Source organism: Pteronotus mesoamericanus, unplaced genomic scaffold, assembly GCF_021234165.1.
Source record: "Pteronotus mesoamericanus isolate MK-2021 breed Mesoamerican mustached bat unplaced genomic scaffold, CSHL_Meso_final contig_269, whole genome shotgun sequence".
NCBI lineage: Eukaryota > Metazoa > Chordata > Mammalia > Chiroptera > Mormoopidae > Pteronotus > Pteronotus mesoamericanus.
Genome location: NW_026555114.1, coordinates 1,539,471 through 1,559,769, shown reverse-complemented (window position 1 = coordinate 1,559,769; position 20,299 = coordinate 1,539,471). Strand labels below are relative to the sequence as shown.

The following is a 20,299-nucleotide window of genomic DNA, read 5'->3' as shown; positions in this document are numbered from 1 at the left end:
GAAAAAAATAAATCAGTATCAGTAAGAATTCAAACATTTTAAACCATTCAACTGGTTTTAATTATATTAATGAGGTACAAGTGAAACATATTCTAATTCCTTTTCTACATATCCTGATCTGGCATGATGTAACATAAGTAGTATATAACGATGTTGAAGTTATTATAACTAAAAGCCTAACACATAAAAATATTTTATTTCAAAGCTATTACCAAATTATAACTCTAAAAATAATATAACAATGATACATATTAATAATTCTAACACCTCTAAAGACAATGATAATAGAATTTAAAATATATAATGAGTTTATTCTAACAAATCCAGAATAGTCTATTAATCCTCAGAATATTTTCCACATTTTCTATAAATTAATTGGAGATACTAAAACATTCTTAATGAAGGAATGCAAACAAAGAAACTAAACAAATCTAGTTAATGCCATCTGTACATTTCACAGACCTAAGGTCCTAGAACTATAAGCTTCTAGAGGGCAGAAACTCTTTCGTTTATTGTTGTATGTTGAACAAAGTACTATTTATTGAAAGAAGTAATTAAGAAGAGAAGAATTAACCAACATTTACTACTTGTTATCAATAAACTTTTCTATATAATACTATAATGGGGGTTACACATTTTTATAAATTTGTCCAAGCAGATAAAATGTACACCACCAAGAGTAAACCCAATCTGAACTGCGGACTTCAGGCGATGACGAAGTGCCGACGTCGGCCCAGCAGGCTGAACAGGCCTGCCACTCTGGTGGGGGACGGCGAGAGCGAGGGAGGCTATGCGTGGGTGGGAGAAGGGGACACATGGGAAGTCTTTATATTTCCTACTAAAATTTGCTATGAATCAAAAAAAGTAATAAATCTATTTTAAAACTACAGAATTAAAGACTAAATTCAAGAGATAATTGTCAAAATTCCATTTCTGAAATAAAAATATTGCAATGTTTGACATAACTTTTTTGGGTCTTACTTTCCTAACAATAAGTCCCATTTCTCTGGCAGCACTATAATTTTGATTATTGTGCACTTGATAAATACCATCTTTTTATAGAGACAGTATATTTATTATTCATTTAACTTTATAATGATCCTATGAGAGTTAAAACTTTATAGAAGAAAGCTCTTCTTTAAGTATTTAATTCATCACAATTTTTTTTTTATTGATTCTGAGAAAGAGCAAGAGATAGAGCAATATCTTATTCCTCTTATTCATACATTCATTGGTTGCTTCCTGTGTGTGCCCTGACCGGAGATCGAACCCCGCCCAACCGTGGCATAATGGGATGACATTTTAACCAACTGAGCTACCTGGCCACAGCCCACAATTTTTTTTAATGTTCAGCAGTAAAATATCAACAGCAATTTCAAATATTTCATATTTTAACTTGCTGACATTCATTCAACAATTGATCAGGAAAGTGATTTTTAAACACAGATGAGAACAAAAATAACAAAGACTGAAAGCTGCAAACTTGCCTTCATTGGCATCAGGTCTCCAAACAAATCAGAAACAAAACATGCCTGCCTCTTTATTTATAGAGTAAATATTATAATTAGCTATAATTATAGTGTTACAATTATACTGTACTCTTTTAAATTAGTAATTCAGCATACCAACATCTCACTTTGCAATTCTTACATTAAGGAAAAATAATTGTTATTGATAATAGCAATTATTGAAATTATATAATTGAAATATTAATGAATTGTTCACTATTTTATAATTTTGAAAGAGATGAATTTAGTGAGTGTATTAGAAATTTCCATAGCAACTTCCTATATTTTTTCCTTCACATGGACATTTTTCCTCCAAAATAAGGAAAACCATTATCAGATGGATAAAAAAAGAGGCAAATCAGGTAAGTTCAAAGTTAAAATTCTGCTTAATGATTAAGAAATACATCATAAAGTTCTCCCAAAAAACAAAGTTAATTTTCAGTCATGATATTATAAAGGAATTCTGAATAGTAAATGAATATATTTTTAAAATTTATGTTGTTAATGGTAGCAGCAATAACACTTCAACAAAACAAAGCAAAATCTTGCTTGTATTTATTTCCCTGAAAAGCCACCCAATTTGTAACTGCTTACCTGTTATGATAAACAGAATCATTCTGCATATCAACAGATACCTATAACTACAGTTTAACTGAGAAATATGGGATACTTGAAATGGGAGCATTAAAATCTGGCTCGATTCACAAAAAGATAGTAATTCCACTAACTTTTGCCAAGAAAGCAAAGAGGCCAAAGACACAATACTATGTAAAAGCTTACGTGTTTTAATTATTCTAATGTTACTCTAAAACTTTATCAATGTGCATAAAGGTTGAGTATACATATGAAATCAATACAAACCATCTTACTAAACATGTCAAAGAAACCCACAGTTCATTACAGTATTTGAGACACATTGAGAAATGAAGAAAAGCTAAAGTTAATAGATTACATGAAATCTACTTCTCTAAATTAATACCAAAAAAGTACCAAGAGAGATTTTTGGAAAGGATATGTTTAAAATTTTATTTCTTCTATTAATTCCCTCAATACTTAAAATAACAACAAATCTGAAAATTTGCCTATTTTTTGTTTACAGGACACCTGTAAACAAAAACTATATATTGTTCTAAATCAATTCCTCTCATTTGTATTAAAGTACAAAAAAATCATTATTTGTACACCATAGAACATGTTTGTTTCTAAGTTGGGAGGAGTATTTATATTCATATTGGCTAAATGTTTACATTCCATAATATTGTCATTTCTTTACCCCACCCCCCAACCCACTAGCAGCTGAGCTGTTTGTTCACAGCCTTCCTGGCCCATAGAAGTTCTGTCCTCAGGACATAATTCTAGATCTGTGGATTCTGGAGATTTTAAAAGGAGCTAAGAATAAAATATATATATAGTCAAAAACACGTATTTGTTGTACAAATAGCATCCATTTATATATACACAACGGTTTGGTTAAATTGTGGTATCAGGTGTCCAAAAAAAGCAGATAAGACTTCAATTACTCCTCATAGTAATATATAAAGCTATTTCATTGTAAAATATGAAAATAGATTGCAATAGCACCAAATGGCTAAAGATATAGACATGGTTAAAGCATAAGTTGTTTTCCAGTTTTAACAATATCATTACCATATAAGATTACTTTTCACATAGTAGTTAGGAAAAAATTGTTTTTCTTATTTGGCTGCTCTTGTGAAGGTAAGTGTGGAGGCAGGGCGCATTAAGAAGACTCAAACAACAAAGCAAAAGTTGTGAAATGCATCTATTCCATCCAATGTGGACCATCATAATTTTGAAACAATATCCTAGAAGTGAAAATGTATAATTGCCTTCCACTGATCAAAAAGTTTTTATAAACATATTTCCTGAACAAATTAAATTATTTGTAACATAATTTTGAAACGTGGTAATTTAAAGAAATAATCCTCATTAACTATTTACAAATAAAACTACTGTATGAATGGTTATCGATGAAATCCAACAGTATAACTACACCAAATGCAAAATACTAAGGCTATAATAGAGCAATTTGTAACCACAACTTAACCAGCAAGATGTGAATTTCTGACACAAACTTATAAGAAATTTTAGACTCATTAAGAGGGAAAAAGAATTTCTCTTTATTGCCCAGAATAAAAAAAAAAAACCTAATTACATACTACCTTTACAAACTAAAGCTATTTCTATATAATACCTAAATAAAAGATGGCAAAATAAATTTCCACCCAGGTGAAAGCATGAATTTATCTGCATTTCAAAACAGTGCAATTAGTGTTTCTCAAAAATTATCTAAAAGGACTTAAGGAGGTTAGTAAAGGGCTGGAGCTGAATTAGCACAGCAGCTCATAAGAAACAATGGCTGACTAACGAAATCTGGATTGTCTTAGAAAATAAAAAACACAAGGTCAATGTGTTTATGCTATATACAGCACAGAAACACTGATTTTAACAGCAAGGGATGAAAAGCAGGTGGTTTTCACAAAACTTATTTTTTTTTTTAATTCAGCAACGTGTACAAGCCAGAAATTTTATGACAGATAAATGGAATGATGTAAAGTTTCAGAGAAATGTCTCTAAGATTCTAGTCCCAGTAGAATGGAGAGCTAAAAATGGAAACTGGAAATTCCCATTTTAATTTCCAGAATTAAGCAATTTAATAGCTATCAGTTTGACTCTACACGAATGGTTAGGCTTCATTTTGAAAAGCATGCTTTAAGATCCAAATTCTCCTAAAAAAATAGGCAGAATGTTTCTTCTCAGTTAACAAAAATAACTTCTTTGCATTTTGAACCTACATTTTTAAATAAAGAAGAAACTTTAAAAAAAATCAAGCCTACCTCAGGCAAGCCTCAGTTCACTGGATCTATGTCACATTGATTTATAACAGTTATTTCTTAGGGGGTAAAAAAGCACACACAGATGCAAACAATTACTCTATTTTTGTAGGCAACAAGTGAGGTGGGTGGTAACTGAGAAATTTTTTTAAAATCCTGTCACAATATTCTGCTTTTTCTTAAGAAACCCTCCTCACACAACAAACGTTTGCCACATCAGAGAATTTCCAGGGCCCGAAGCATCACTTTGATTCCAGACCGCTGCAGGCATTAGCAGGAGGTAATTAGGGTAAAAAGTTCAGCCACAGTTCCATGTCTAGAGTCCTGCCAGAAATAAATTTCCTCTCTATTCACTGGTTTCTACTGTACCCTCCCTAAGAATCATATTGAAAACACATTTATCTTTGTAGAGTTTGTTCCTCTTGTAATTAACGTTATAGCGTTTACAGTGTTTAATAATTTTAAACGGCCCCAATCGCAGCCGTTTGGTCTTTGAGAGTGGAGGGGCGCATTATCATTTTTCCTACGCTGCTGCTTCATTTGTGAAGCGACACACACAAGTGTGCGCTGCAGCTGTTTCCATCAAGCTCTCTGGTCATCATAAACTGCAGTTTTATTTCCTTGTTTGAGAAAGGCGCACGGGCAAAAGTGACAAACAGATGCACTCAGAATGTGTTCTAGGCAACGTTTCAAGGAAATTAAAAAGACTAATATGAAAACGGTTTAAAACAAAATAGAAATGTTACTTTACAACATACAAATTTATTACATTTTATAGTTTCCAGAGAGAGAAATATGAAGTGTTATATTTAAATAAGTGATAAAACTTAAGCACTTATAAGTTGTTGGGTTTTTTTTTTTAAATCTCCAAAGGTACACTCAAAATACCGTCTCTCGTTCCGTGTCCCTACCTTCACTCCTCCCCACCGGCACAATCACCCACAACCACACCTGGAGGCTCTAATTAATAGGCCAGTTGTCTCACAAGAACTGTGTAAGCCTTCTTTGGATATTGTGCTTGAAAAACAAGATATAAATAAAAGTATGTGAATGCTAAGAAAAAGTACTTACAACAATTGGTTCTAACAAAAGATAAAATCAGTTAGCACTAAAATATACCTTCAAAAAATGAAAAATAAAAATTGCCTCTAGGATACTATGGTTTGCCAATACCTTATTGAGGCCAGAAAGCTTATTTTTAAAATAATAATCTGTTTATAAACATAACATTCAAGTCATTCATAATTTTTTCAAGTTTTCAAGCAAACTTTATCCAAAACTTAATCCAAAATGAGTTTTTCTTTATCTTTTCAAATTGTCTTCAAGTATTTGGTTCTCCGTATCCTAAGATATGACTAACAGGTCTCACACATGGAAATAAACAAGGAAATTGTGGCCCTCTGTACCACCCTGCACAAAATACAAACCTAAAATCTTTTAGCACAAAAACAAAAACAACAGTTTCCTCTAGCATTTCATTTGGCACAATCTTCCCCACAAAGCAAGTACCCAGGACTTCTTACTTGTCTTTTTTTCCCCTCTCATGATCTGGATGGCTTCAACGATTTTTGCCATCTTCCAGGGATGTGTTCCAACTAGACTTGTGTAACAATACCATGTTTTGTACCACTACAGTTGAATCTACATTTCTCAAGCATAAACAAGTGCTAGTTAAAGGTGTTCAATAATTGGAATACTAGAAGGAGATACTGTAATAGTAGCTGAAATGTAGTAGGTACCCATAAATATTTCTTGAAAGAATATACAGCTCCTCTTAGAATGAAACAAAAGAAAACATTAAAATAAAGCATTTCTTTGAGATGGCAGCCTAGGTAATCTATAGCAAACATTTTAAAATCATGTGTACCAGATAGGATAAGGATTTTTTACATTTCACTGAAGTGTGTAGTGATTTACTGTCAATTATATCAACACAGTCTTTGATTAAAACATATTTATAAGTCTCAATTAAAGCAAATAACCTTTCTCAAATCCCAGTACTGGGGTTCAAGAAAATCAAGTAACAAAACTAGTGAGATTTAGCAAGATTTTACCCTGTGTAAATACTATATAGTTATATCAACAAAAATATTTCCCTCAAAAATTATGATACGCTAGACTTGGAACCTGTCATGGATCTCCATAATGAATTTCTTCACTCTCATCATCAAGTTGTGTCCTTAGGGTTACCACACACAACTGATCTCTTGTCGAGGCTCATTCACTGGGCACACGCTCTGTCCCACCAGAAAAAGAGTCAGTCTGCCTGTATGGAATTCCACAAAGTCAGAATCTATGCAGATGTTCTTTCCCTTTTGGTTTTCCTTTAATTTGCAAATCTTGTAATCTAAGCCTGAAGCTGACTGAACCAACATTTAAACCAGTACAGCAGTATCAGCCAAAAACTCAATCTGTTCTCTATTTATATGTCAAGACTGCATCCTTTTGGTGGCTGAAAAAACTGTTGTTTTGAAATGATTACAGAGGGAAACTGCAAGCCCGTTAGTAGTTTTACGTCCTCGTTCTAGATGGAAACCTTCACTTTGGAAAGACATTTAGTTTAAGATGCAGAACAGAAGATGTGATTTCAAGACCCTCATCTTTATGTTTTTAACTATAGATTAAAGTCACCTTAAACTATAGGACAGCAAAGAATCTTCCCCCAACCCCGGCAAAAAAAGACCTCAATGACACTCACAGACACGTGTTACATAGAAACATGCTTCTTATACTGAGTGCCAGGAAGGGCAGAAGGGATGCATTATAAAGGGGCAGGAGAAAACTATTGTGTATAATGGATATGCTTATTATCTTGATTGGAGTGATGGTTTCATGGGCATATACAAATGTCAAAATGTATCATACTGTACACTTTAGGTGCAGTTTGTCATGTTTCAATTATACCTCAATAAAAATGTAAATATATAACATGAGGTTCTTTGGAGGACTGTAAACAAATTACCATTTTCCAATGAAAGTAAAGGGCTCCTATTCATCAGACGCACTCCTAGACACAGTGCTGGGCTGGGACAAGGAGCCGCCTGGCAAACCTGTAGCACAGGTACTACGTAACCTGGGCACAGCCACATTTCTCTAACAGTCACACAGGACTGCTTTATGTATAGCCAGACATACATTTGTTCTTCATATTTATATGAAGATAAATCTTTGGTAAAGAGTATTCCCTGGCTACTCTTCATATCTTTCTGACCTAAATAATAGGAGGTGCACTAATATGGGCCTGACACTTTTCTAAATACTTGAAAAGGCTGCCTCATTTAATTTTCACTGGAACGAAGCACTTTATAAATAAGGAAACTGAACCTGAGGGCTGTCAACTAATTAAGTTTATACAGCTAATAGGTCTGTGTGACTCCAAAATCTTTGTTCTTTCCATTGTTCTACACAATTCTATCCATGGGTTCAGGAATATCAGTGAATATTACAGAGCACCAATATTAGGCTAAAGACATATAGAAAGAAAATGATAGAACCCAAAATGAAAATCAGATTCATTATACATAAATATCACTTTCGGTAGAGGTCCTGTTAGATTCAACACTACAAAAGCTGCCACTGAAGGCCCAATGTCATCCAGAACACCTTGATCTGTTTCAAAGGCTTATACATTATTAGACTACTATCCTCTGGCAATCTTTCCTTATGTCAAATTTCTAGAAACTCCTGTAAAATGTCCTAATGCCTCAGGAAAGATGAGTCTATAGACCTGTACATGCAACAAGAAACTGTGATGGTTTTCCACACAGAGGTAGTCAGAAAGAATCCAAATGTATACCTATTATAGCCCAAAGCAAGGTTAGAGCAACACTTCAATAGAAAGATCAAGTGACTTACATGTGCAATTTTAAATTTTCTATTAGCCACATTAAAGAAAAAACTAGAAATATGCAGAGGAAATTAATTTTTTAGATATTTAACATAATACATCCACAATATTAGCATTTCACTTGGCATCAACCACATTTCAATAACTCGCTCAATAGTCAAATCTGAATGATCAGTATGAATGGACAATTTCTAGCCAGGTAATACTCAGGTGTACAGATCCTAAAGAAAAGAGCAACATGAAATACACTCAAGAAAATAAATATCATGCTCTCAACTCATTGTTATGATGGAATTTCAATACTTTCTGAGTAAAGTTTCAAAAATTAGTGTGGATTCATTCCCCAAGAACCTCTATTAAAAATCAGGTAGAACCACATGGCAAGAATAACACATAGCTCTTGAAAATATACCTCTTTGCAATGCTACTACTACAGTAAAAATGTCAGGTGAGGTGGTCTCATTTTAATAAAATGTGTGTCTCATTTTTGTTCTCAGCCAGTTGGGAGTTAAGAGAGTATAAGAAACAAACCTTTCCCAAGTGCTTGCTTCTTCTTTACCTTACCAGCATTCCCTGCACAAATTCTTAATAGAGATCCTTAGATCTGTTGGTAGCACTTGATTACTTACTTTAAGCTTTAAGCTTTTCCCACTTATGATCAATATTTTAAAATATATATTAACAAAATATGCATATAATAGGATAATTTACACAATAAGATAGCACTAATATTCATTGTTTAATAAATACATATTGTACCATTAATAAGAGTCAAAAATAAGCAAGGTGTAGATAAAAACAATGAAACTCAAATGTCTTTACCAATGTATTTGTGTACGTATATGGCCACCGAACTGTGAATTTCCAAATATCTTTGAAAAGCAATACATATCCAAAAAGGAAAGCAAATGAAATCACCCCTAAATCACACTGCAGAATAACTGGAGAGAAAAAAAAGCCAACAACTTTATTTACATGGGGAAGAGAAGCTTAAATGCTCCAAATTGGCAGAGCCTTCTACTGAGCTGGCCCGGAGCTGAGCAGAGATTACTTGAAAAACAAGGAAGGGGTGCAATGGTCCTAGTACCAGCAGAACATAGATTAAAAATCACCTTGGATTTTTTCCAGAAACAAGAGAGTAAGGCAATGCTTTAAAATAAAAAATTTAAAAAGTCTGAGATCAGTTGGATCAAACCCTCAGCTACTAATTAATCAAAAGCTAGGTGATGAGAACATACACAGGACCACAGATGCCTACTATAGGAATCATATCAGACAGGGGATGCATCCTTGGGAGCTTAGTGGTAAAGGAAAGATAGAAGTAAGAGCTACAGGTAAGGGCCGTATCAGAAAACCACAGAAGAACCAAAGCTATTGCGCCAAGGTACCGTTTATTAAAGAAACCTTATGCTTACTTCACTATGCCTACAGAAAACCAGGTAAAGCGCACAAACCTTTCCAACCACAACTCCTAATCTCTACAACACTGATTGTTAACCCTACCCCAGAAAAATCATACTGACTTTATTACAAATAAAAAAAGGAATAACAACATTCACACAAATTACTGGGAAACCAAGAGTTTTATCTTAATGAAAATACCCCCCAAAATCTCACAAAACAGAAAACAACACAATAGTGCAACGCAATTACCCAAGCATGCATGCCTCACTTAGTAACTTTAATTTGTTCCTGAAAACTCTGCCACTAAATGAAAAGGCATTAAGTGGAAAATCATTTCCAATGCTTTTAACAACAAAAAAAATGTAATGAGTTCTATCCCAGTCCATGTTTTCACAGAGAGGAAATTATTTAATTGAACACTAAAAATAAGTTTATATACTAAACATTAATTTGAAACTAAATATAGATTCTAATTTACTACAAAAGTTAATCTGCTTTTAGGTAGACATTAACACCAGAATCAGGCACGTTTGATGAGCATTATCTTTTCCTTGACACTATGACAATAAAATCCTTTTTTAAAAGACAACATGACATAGCCATAAAAGAGGAATTTTGTATGAAAAAAAGTACGAGGTGGAAGACAGACTGCCATCTCCTAGTTCAATAATATTAATCCACCATTGGTTTCACTCTTCCTTCAGTGTGTCATATACATCACCAGTATCTCAAATACCATGACTGCTTCTCATCACATGATGCAATTTCCTAGAACATACAGATGGTTCAACAAAGTAAGCTAACTCTTAAAAAAATACTTTTTTAAATCTATGTTTATTTCCAATCCTCTCTGTAAGACTGTTATTAAAGCTTTTTTCCCTTTGTTCACTTGTATCTGCACCATTTCTCCTCACCAACTTTTCAACCATTCTGGGACTCATGAATCCCTTCCTCTCAAAATACACATTAAATTGAACAATTACAGATATGAAACTATGAATCTGAAATCCAGAAACTCAAAATGGTCAAATAATAGGAAGATATGAAAGAAGAGTTAACTGAATTGAGAATTAAGAATAAAAAATAATGAGAACATGCAAATTAAAACCACAGTGAGAAACTATTAAATATTTATTAGAATGGCTAAAATTAAACAGACTAATAAAGCCAAGTGTTGGTGAGGAAGTAGAGGAAATGGAAATCTCATACAATGTTGGTAGGAATGTAAGATGGGACAGCCACTTTTAAAAACAGACATCTAACATATGGTTCAGCCATTCTATTCATAAGTATTTATCTAAGAGAAAAGAAAGCACGCCTCTACAAAGACTTCAACAATATGTTCATAGAAACAGTCTTCATAGAAGCCAAAACCTAGAAACAACCATAATATCCACCACCAAGTGAATGGATAATCAAAATGTGCTATACCCATATACCATACTAGCAATAAGAATGAATAAAATATTGATAAATGCAACAAGAATGAATATCAAAATAAATATAATACATAAGACAGACCAAAAGAAAGTGTACACTGCATGATTCCATTTACACAAAACTCTAGATAATGCAAACTAATCTAGAATGACAGAAAGTAGATCAGTAGGGCCTGAGAGAAAGGATCTGGGAGGGAAGAAGAATTATAAAGAGACAACAGTCTTGGGGGAAAACGATATATTCATTATTTGCTTGTGGTGATGGTTTCATATGTGTATGTTCAGGTCAAAAATATAGAATTGTATACTTTAAGTATACATACTTTACTGTATGTCAGTTATATCTCAATAGAACTGTCAAAGGTATGTACACACATTTTAAGAGCCTTTTCTGCTATTTCCACTAAAATTTATGATTCTAACTGGGGAGTGGCATCAATATATTCAAGGAAGTTGTATTAATAAACAGAATTAACAGCATTTTAATAATTGTGCTACAGTGTAACAGCAACTAAGTATAAAGTGTACAAGCTCAACTGAATGCAGAAAACTGGTAAGGAACCAGGTGTTTCATGGCTCAGTCTGACCATGTGCTCAGTCTACAATGTTCTTAGAGTTTGTTTCTACCTGGCCTTTGTCCGTTGTGTTCTTTTCTCCCTAATGTACCAGTCTCAACTCTTCTTTCTATCCCCACCAAAGTACCTGTGTCTTTCTCAAGGTAAAATCCTATGTTTACTAGTAATTTGTTATTAGTATCAACATTTCTTTCTATATGTTCCAGTTTAGTCAGGATTACAGCTTTGATTACAATGCTGCATAATTTCCTCCACATCTGCATTCCTCATAATCTCAGTTTCAGAGCTGCCCTCCAAATACACTGCACTCCCTGCTCCCTGCTCCTTGCCATGGGAGACGGGCCCGTGTAGCATGGATTGCATCAGTGGGCTCCCTCCACTTTCAGAGCCCAGTCCCTGGTTTCTGGCTGGGTTTAGCCCAAGAGAGCCATCTGGGGAAATGAGAGTAAAGTAGGAGTGCTCTGGCTGCTCCACTGCCAGGTGATGCAGATAGACTGAACCCCTCTATCAGAAGCCACAGTTCCCATCAAGTAACCCTCTAGATATGGCTCTCTTTACAAGTTCTGCTAATGGCTCTCTCCCCTTGCTTAGAAATTTGGTAAAAGACCACATTTGAATATGTCATCTGTCTCCTGGCAGGACCCTGACAGCACAGGTTTTTAAGCAAGGCAGTTCTTTTAAAAAATTTAACTAACATTCATTAGATTTGGTCCACTACCTATAACCCTTTCAACAGGCTATTTGAAATCTTTACCAATTTCAGGATCACAAGGAAATATACAACAATGTCTGTAAACGTGATCTTACAATGCACCACTTAGGGATATACATAGTTCAGATACTATATTTTAAAATACATACATAAAAAAAGCTTTCCTTGGTTAAAATTTTACATGATGTGTGTATCAGCTTACAGATTTGTCCAGCATGTGTTTTGAACTGTGTATGTGTGAGTCAAGTGTATAAAATTCTGGCTCTCTGCCTTACTCCTACAGGAAAACTAAAAATTTGCTTTAAGTAAATAAGGGAACTTGGTAAATGCTCCATAATTAACATTCACGCTAGTAACTCTCCTTTACTAAAGGCACTGTTAACATTTCAAGATGTGTAAATTAGATCCCTGAGCCACATGAGAAAATGTAGTTAAGATGTAATAATAATGTCATCTCATTTCCTTAAGATTTCACTACATCCATAACCAGATGAACAGGGCATGTTCTAGCATGCTCTGAGGCCTCTGTTGGTTATACTATAACAGTAAAGTCAAGAGGGCCCCTGAACCATCCATAGTATTGGATGCCTTAAAATGCTGGCCCATCTCTTCAAATGGAGCAGCTCTCAGCACAAATGCTGTACCAAAGATGTAAAAGCCCATTCTTGGAAAGCAGTAACGAGAGTCACAGATAGCTAGAGGAAGCTGCAAAAGACTCACAGAAGTGAAAAATACCTATGATATGGGCTAGTAAAAAACTTGATGCTTGAAGGCAGGCCAAAGAACTGCAGGAAAAAGCCCATGTGTTGGAGCACCAAAGACTGGAAGAATGGCATACATCTTTTTGGTCTGTTTTTCTGTGGAAGTATCACCAGCCCAAACTATGATTCCATCAGACCTCACAAACACAACAGGATGATAATCAATCAACAGTGAAAACACTTAGTATGGTAATATAAGGGTTCCTTGCCATTTCATAACAAAAAAGAAACATTGCATCCCTATTATCCCAAGCAATCACCCTTCTAATACTATTTAAAATAACACTATTTACTTTAGATGCAAATTGAAATAAAGTATCTTCAGAAACAATTCAGGACTGTGCAACTATGTTTAGCCTCCAACTAAGTAACTACTGTTGAGGGCCAGGGCTACCAAATACCCCTTGGAATTCTCCCAGTCCAAGATGATCTTATTGGCAATGTGTAACAAAACTGCAAAAATGTTAATGCTGTAAACAAACTGTATTAAAGTTAATAAACAGTCATTAATTTTGAAATTGTCTTTACTCCTATTTAGCTATAAAATTATTTTCCTCTCTTCAAGATAAATTTAAGACAGCAGATACTCAAACAGAGCTATGTCTTTGACTGCCAAATTTTTAATTTTTCTGATTAAAATCCAACCTTGGCCATGGAGTACATAGATAATGAAAGGTAAGAGTTTCCTAACCATTTGAAGTAAATTTTCTCACTCTTACAAGAATTTCCCACCACAAAATGGATATGTAATGGGAGGCTCTGCAGTTAAATTACATGATATTCAAGGTTCTTTCTACTTTGAATATTCTATGTTTCTCTATGTAAACATCACATCTCCAATCCACACATTGTGTGTAACATGATGATAGTACATTGAAGTAAACATTCTCCAAGGTCTGCATTCAGCTGTTGAATAATATTACCCTTTTGCAATTATTCATAATACCCAACAAGATCCTAACCACAAACAGCTACATTACTGGAACTGTTTAGTATACAATGAACTTCAGTTTTCTAAAAATATACTGTTTCCTTAGTATACTGTCCATACTTCCTCTCCCTCCCTCAAATTGTTACACAAGGCACTGACTTAATCCCTGGATCAGCAGCACAATAAACATTATCTCCAAGACCTTAAATGGCTTATCTGGAATGATTATGAAATTGCTTCTTACACACACACACACACACACACACACACAAGAAAGAATAAAAGAACACATCACTAGAATATCAAAATAAGTGGCATTTTAGTGACTATCATGAATGCAATAAGAGCCGTTATTTTAAATAGTGGGCTAAAATGTGTTTATATCCAACAGATAAAATATGAGGAAGAAATGGGATAATTTCCATAGCAATTCCCCCTTCTTTTAAAAGGTACTATAAATCTTTAAAAATGAAATCTATATTTCAAAAATAATTTTGACTTTTCCCAAGAATAATTTAATAAGCAGTATTAATTGTGCATATAAGCAATTGGCAATGTCCAAAGCAGCTGGTGCTCAATTAAGCCTCTGCCAGGGAAATAGATGGCAAAAGACATGTCTTCTACCTTCTTCTACCTCTCCAAAGGGAGAAGGAAGTTCTAAAATTTTATGCACCACTAGCTCTGAAGATGATGTCAACAACCTGGTTCAGTAAATATGGTTCCTCAGGTTGAGATATTTACTCAAAATCTGCAGGGAAGCAAGTGAAGCACAGGCAGGCCTGGGTCCACAACTAACTGTGACTGTAGCTCCCTCAGCTTCAGTTTCCTCATGTATACAGTGTGGACACTACAATCTGCTTCCCAGGCTTGTTGTAAGATTAAATGATGCTACATAATGCAAAATATTTAACAGATCCGGTACAGAGCAGGCATTGAACATTCGCCTTCCAGTCCCTGGTGCTATATTAGCACAGTCAGCAAGAACATGCCTCATTAAAAAAAAAAAAATGGGTTATAACATTTTTTTAATCCTGGGATTTGCAAAACAGGTTCTAAAATAATTCCCCTATAACTAGATTTCTCTGCTGTTATATTCAACTTTAAAGTTGCTAAAACGTGTCTAAAGGATCTGACATCACCATCTGCCAACCTACTGCAAACACTCAGAATAACACTTCAAACATATACACACTCACAGATCGATTGCTCAGATTAGAGAGAAAATTCCATTCACAACAACTGCAATATGACACTTATAAGAAACAGAACATGGTCCTATATGAAAATGTCCTTCTTGAGATTGTAAACATTCTGACAAACATGCTACATAATCAGTTTAGCAAATAAATAAGTGAAAACAAAATGAGTATTTTTCAGCAGTCTTTTGCATTAGGAAGTATTAGAGAGAGAGGCAAACATGCATGGAAGAGGGAATTTATATACAGTAATAACAAGACAACTTATCCTAGGACTTAGAGTGTATGAAGTGACTTATGGAAATAATTAAAAAATTTCTTTGCATTTAATTTATCAATAATCATTATTAAAACAACCCAGCAAGTCATACAGACATACAGAAGTAAGTCTATTACTAGAATGATTCCCTTACCATGACATAAATTAAGGAGCAAAAAGGGGAAGAAGAAAATGAGTATCTACAATAGAATTTTTTTTTTTTTTTTTTTTTTTTAGGGAAGAGATAAAAAGAGAGGAATGGAAAGGGGAGAGACAGAAAAATCAACTTGTTGTTCCACTTATTTATGCATTCACTGGTTGATTCTTGTATGTCCGTGATAGGGGATTAAACTCACAACCAAGTGGGTATTGGGATAATGTCCTAACCAACTGAGCCACCTGACCAGGACCTACAATATATGTTTTCAAATAGACAAATGATATTTTCATCAGGACTATATTCACTGCCCCTGTGGTGATTAATTTTGTGTCAATTTGGCTATACCACAATAACCATACTTGCTCAAATATTCTAAATATTCTTGCAAAGATACTTTTTTAGTTAGGATTAACATTTAAGTCAGTACAATTTAAATAAAGCAGGTTATACTCTATAATGTGAGTGGGATTCATCCAATCAGTGGAAACATTAAAAAATAAATAAAAAATAAAAAAGATGGCAAAAGGACCTTCCTGGAGGAAGAGGAAATTCTGTCTCCAGACAGGATCTGCAACCCTTCTCTTAATCTTCAGATTCTGGACTTGCCAGCCTTCACACGTATGTGAGCCAGTATCTTAAAATCTCTCACTCTCACTCTCTCTCTACACACACATGTGCACACACACCCACACACACCCTCACATCCTATTGTTTCCTTTTCTCTGTAGAACTCTAATATAATAAGCCACACACCATCAAATTCAACCCTCATCACCAACGATATAATCACCTTACCCTCTCTCTTTTTTACCTTATTTTTGGATAAACTGATATCTCAATAAAAAACTCTCTCTTTAATCATACAGTTAGCAGAATTGAGAAGAAATACACCATCTTTCAAAAACTACAAGCCAAACTCAGCAGGTAGCTGAGTGTCTTCCGCAAACGTATCTTTTTGATGGGCGTCCAGAGGTCTTCATGCACAGGGTTCTCCTCTCTGTGGTTCTCATTCTCCTTCAGCTCCCTTGTCAACACATCAGTTCTCTGGTTAGTCTGCTGGCTTTAACACACTGTTGAGTTCCTCTATGGTAAGGTTGGTATTTCACTTTTTGTATCTCTTCAACTCTAGAATTTCCCTTGGGTTTTTCTACAATTTCTAACCTCCCGGTGAGATTCTCTATTTGTTGAATCAACGTTGTCATATTTTCCTTTACTTTTAGACACATGGTTCATTAAGTTCTTACAATATATTTCTAAAAGCTATTTTAAAAATCCTTGTCTATAAAATTTAATAGTGGAGACAATCAGGAAGAGCTTCTATGGCCTGCATTTTTTTCTCACTGTATCATACTTTCCTGTTTTATTGGCCATGTGTCATATATAACGCTATGTTGAAAACTAAACATTTCATATAATATGGTATAACAACTCTGGAAATATGTCTTCCTCCACAATGTGAGGTTCCTAAAGTCTCTGCTTGCTTGGTTTAACTTTTTTGCTTGTTTGTTTGTTCATTTGTTTTTAAGGCTTGATCTCCAAGAGCTGCTTCTATGTAGCTTAGTGGTTAGCCAATGATTCAACAAAGAATTTGCTCCAATACTCTAACTCAATATAGGCTGTCATCCTCTCCAGAAAAATCTGTGTGTGGACAGGGGAGCACATTCAACATTCAAAATAATTTCAAGTCTCCCAAATTTTAGTTTCCCCTGGACCTTTCATGGATCCTTTACACATACGTAAAGCCTCAGCTCACTAAGACTTCGGGCGACAAGAGCCACTGCCCTCTCTCCTCAACACCATAACTTCTGTGGACAACGGGGCTGGGCATGGCAACATGTGAGCATCTTCCAAGCACAGCAGGGAAGGTGCCAGTCCTTGTGACCTTCTCCACTCTTGCACAATCAACCATTTTGGAAGGAGAAGGGGTGGGGTGTGATGGGAGCAGCTCCAGGCATGAATGCCACAGATTCCCACTGCTGTTACTCAAAGTTTACCAGTTTCTCAAATATAAACAATTTTCAGATGTTGTAAGCCACTGGTTGAGTTCCAGAGCACTGAAATGGCTGGTTTTGCCTGTTTCACAGGTAATATTAGTTCTAAGTCATAAACCTCCACCATTCTTAAGTGTATTTATACTAGTTTCTGTTCTACTGCTATAGATTTATAACCTACTTTGAAAGTCAGATGTACTGCAAAACTTTCCCTTCCTGCCCTGCAAGGGTGGCTCAGTTGGTTGGAGCATCCTCCCCTACACCAGAAGGTTGCAGATTCAATCCCCGGTCAGGGCACATACTTAGGTTGCAGGTTCAATCCCTAGTCGGGGCACACAAGGGAAGCAAATGATGAATGTTTCCCACTCACATCGAGAAATGTTTCTCTCTCTCTCTCTCTTTCTCTCTCTCTCTCTCTCTCTCTCTCTCTCTCTCTCTCCCCCCTCCCCCCCAAAACTGATAAGCATATCCTCAGGTAAGGATTTTTTTTAAACTTTCCATTCCTTTAGATCCACCATATGCTGCACCCTCTTCATGAAGCCATCTCTCCTTAATTCATGAACACTGATCTCCATCTTCATTGAATTCCTATTATATATCATTATTTCATAATTAGTTTGTGCCTTATACCTTATTTTTCCAGCTACATCCTTAAATATTGGGGACTAGGAACTGGATTTTCTTGCTTTTGCATCTTTATCCCATACCTGAGAATCAGGGTCCCCCAACCTCCAGGCCACGAACTAGTACTGGTCCTGGCCTGTTAGGAACTGAGCCGCACACCAGAAGGTGAGTTTGCACTTGAATCATCCCGAAACCATTCCCCTCAAAACCCAACTCCACCCCCTCCACCCAGTCTGTGACAAAATTGTGTTCCATGAAACTGGTGCCTGGTGCCAAAAAGGTTCTGGACCACTCCTGTAAATTACTGTCCACTTCAATCCTGAAATTTACACTCGTAACACATGTAGTCAAACCATTTCCCTGGAAAGCAAATTAAGACTCTAAGATCTAATCATTGTATACCATTATCACATTCTTCCTTTCTCCACTGCATCCATGATCTAAAGTGCACACTATGAGCTGAAAGCATTAGACAGGGACTACTGGTTGTCAAGCCTAATATCCATTTTAATCATCTTCCTTACTAACAAAATTATAATAATTTCCCAGTGTTAATCGCAGCTCGGAGTTCGAGTTGAAGAGATACACTAACTAGAAAGACAGTAGTCATCTCAAATTCATTAGGCAAATGGGTCATCAAAGTTCCTCCTCTGAAATAACAATGTAAATGTTTAATAAAGGTCCAAAGAATTTTTAAAATTTCCTTACCCAGAAGATCCAGTGCTCTTACAAACACCAAGGAGGGGCCTTTTTTCAGCAAAGTTGTCACACTTTTGAGCACCTGATAAGGAACATAAAATGCAAAACAAAATTTTGAGGAGTATTCTTATATAATGTACAGATTTTCATGCTCTCAAAATATTTACAGCTGAAAAGATAGCAAAATATTCATTATAAATTGATATAATTTATACATTTGAATAAGCAAAGAACAGAATTTTACCTATAACTAGTATAAATAAACCTATAACTAGTTTTAAAAATTGAACCTGCTCTTAAAATATCTTTTTTTTTAAATTGGCATTAACTTAAATCTTATATAATACATTCTCCATGAAATCAAAAAAATCGTGTTCAACTCTACTACTAATTATTTAGAGACTGTATAATCTTTATATCAAAACTAAATAAAGATAGTTCAGGACAGGAAAATTATAAAACTATAGGTCATTCTACAAACACATAAATGAAAAATCCTTTAAAAGCTGAAAATGAAACCTCCAGGCAAGATGGAGGTGTAGAAAGACATGCTTCACCTCCTCATGCAACCACAGAAAGGAATTACAACTAAACTCAAAACAAATAATACTCAGAACTGTCAGAAAATTGAACTGCACAGAAGTTCAACAAACCAAAGATTTTTAAAAAGCCACAGTCATCCAGACAGGTAGGAGGGGCAGAGCCGTAGAGACAGGGCACAGAGGTAAGGAGATACGGTGTGGCACGGAGAGGTCGGGGCATCAGTGGGATGGGCACAGGTGGTCCTACGTTCATGTGCGGTGGATAAAAATCGGGAGGGATACTTAAGCGAGTGATCCCAGCCCCAGGCCGGACTGCACAGCCCAGGGTTCCAGCACCTGGAAGATAAATCTCCGTAACTTCTGACTGTAAAAATCAGTGGGGGTTGGGGCACTGAAAGAAACTTCTTGATTTAAATTTTGTTTAAAGGGCCCACAGTCGTAAAACGTATGCAAACCCACCCACTCTGGCATTCAACACCAGGGCAACAGCTGGAAGGGCACCAGTCACATATGGGGAGTGGGTGAAGTGACTGGAAAAGGCGTGAGCGCCATTTCCAATGGAGGGATTGCTGGAGGGAAGGGGAGTGCTGGGCTGAGGGGAACAAAGGAGGGAAAACTGGGACAGCTGTAATAACATAATCAATAAAATATACTTTAAAAAATAAAGTACAAAAAAATGAAAAATAAAATATAGAAAACAACCAAAAATACACTTATCAAATATCCCAGAAATCACAATACTAGGCATATGTCCCACAGAAATAAAATTTTCTGTCCACACAAATTTGTGCGCAAATAA

General features: G+C 35.3%; 1 protein-coding gene across 2 annotated transcripts in view; it reads right to left on the bottom strand.

The window, feature by feature from the left end:
* The window catches only part of BCAS3 (BCAS3 microtubule associated cell migration factor), a 475,802-nt gene that overhangs the window by 387,081 nt on the left and 68,422 nt on the right, over nucleotides 1–20,299 (bottom strand). For both annotated transcript variants that reach the window (XM_054574853.1, XM_054574854.1), the window contains exon 7: nucleotides 18,968–19,040. In XM_054574853.1, coding sequence (XP_054430828.1) covers nucleotides 18,968–19,040 — 73 coding nt within the window. The remainder of the gene's footprint in view (nucleotides 1–18,967; nucleotides 19,041–20,299) is intronic.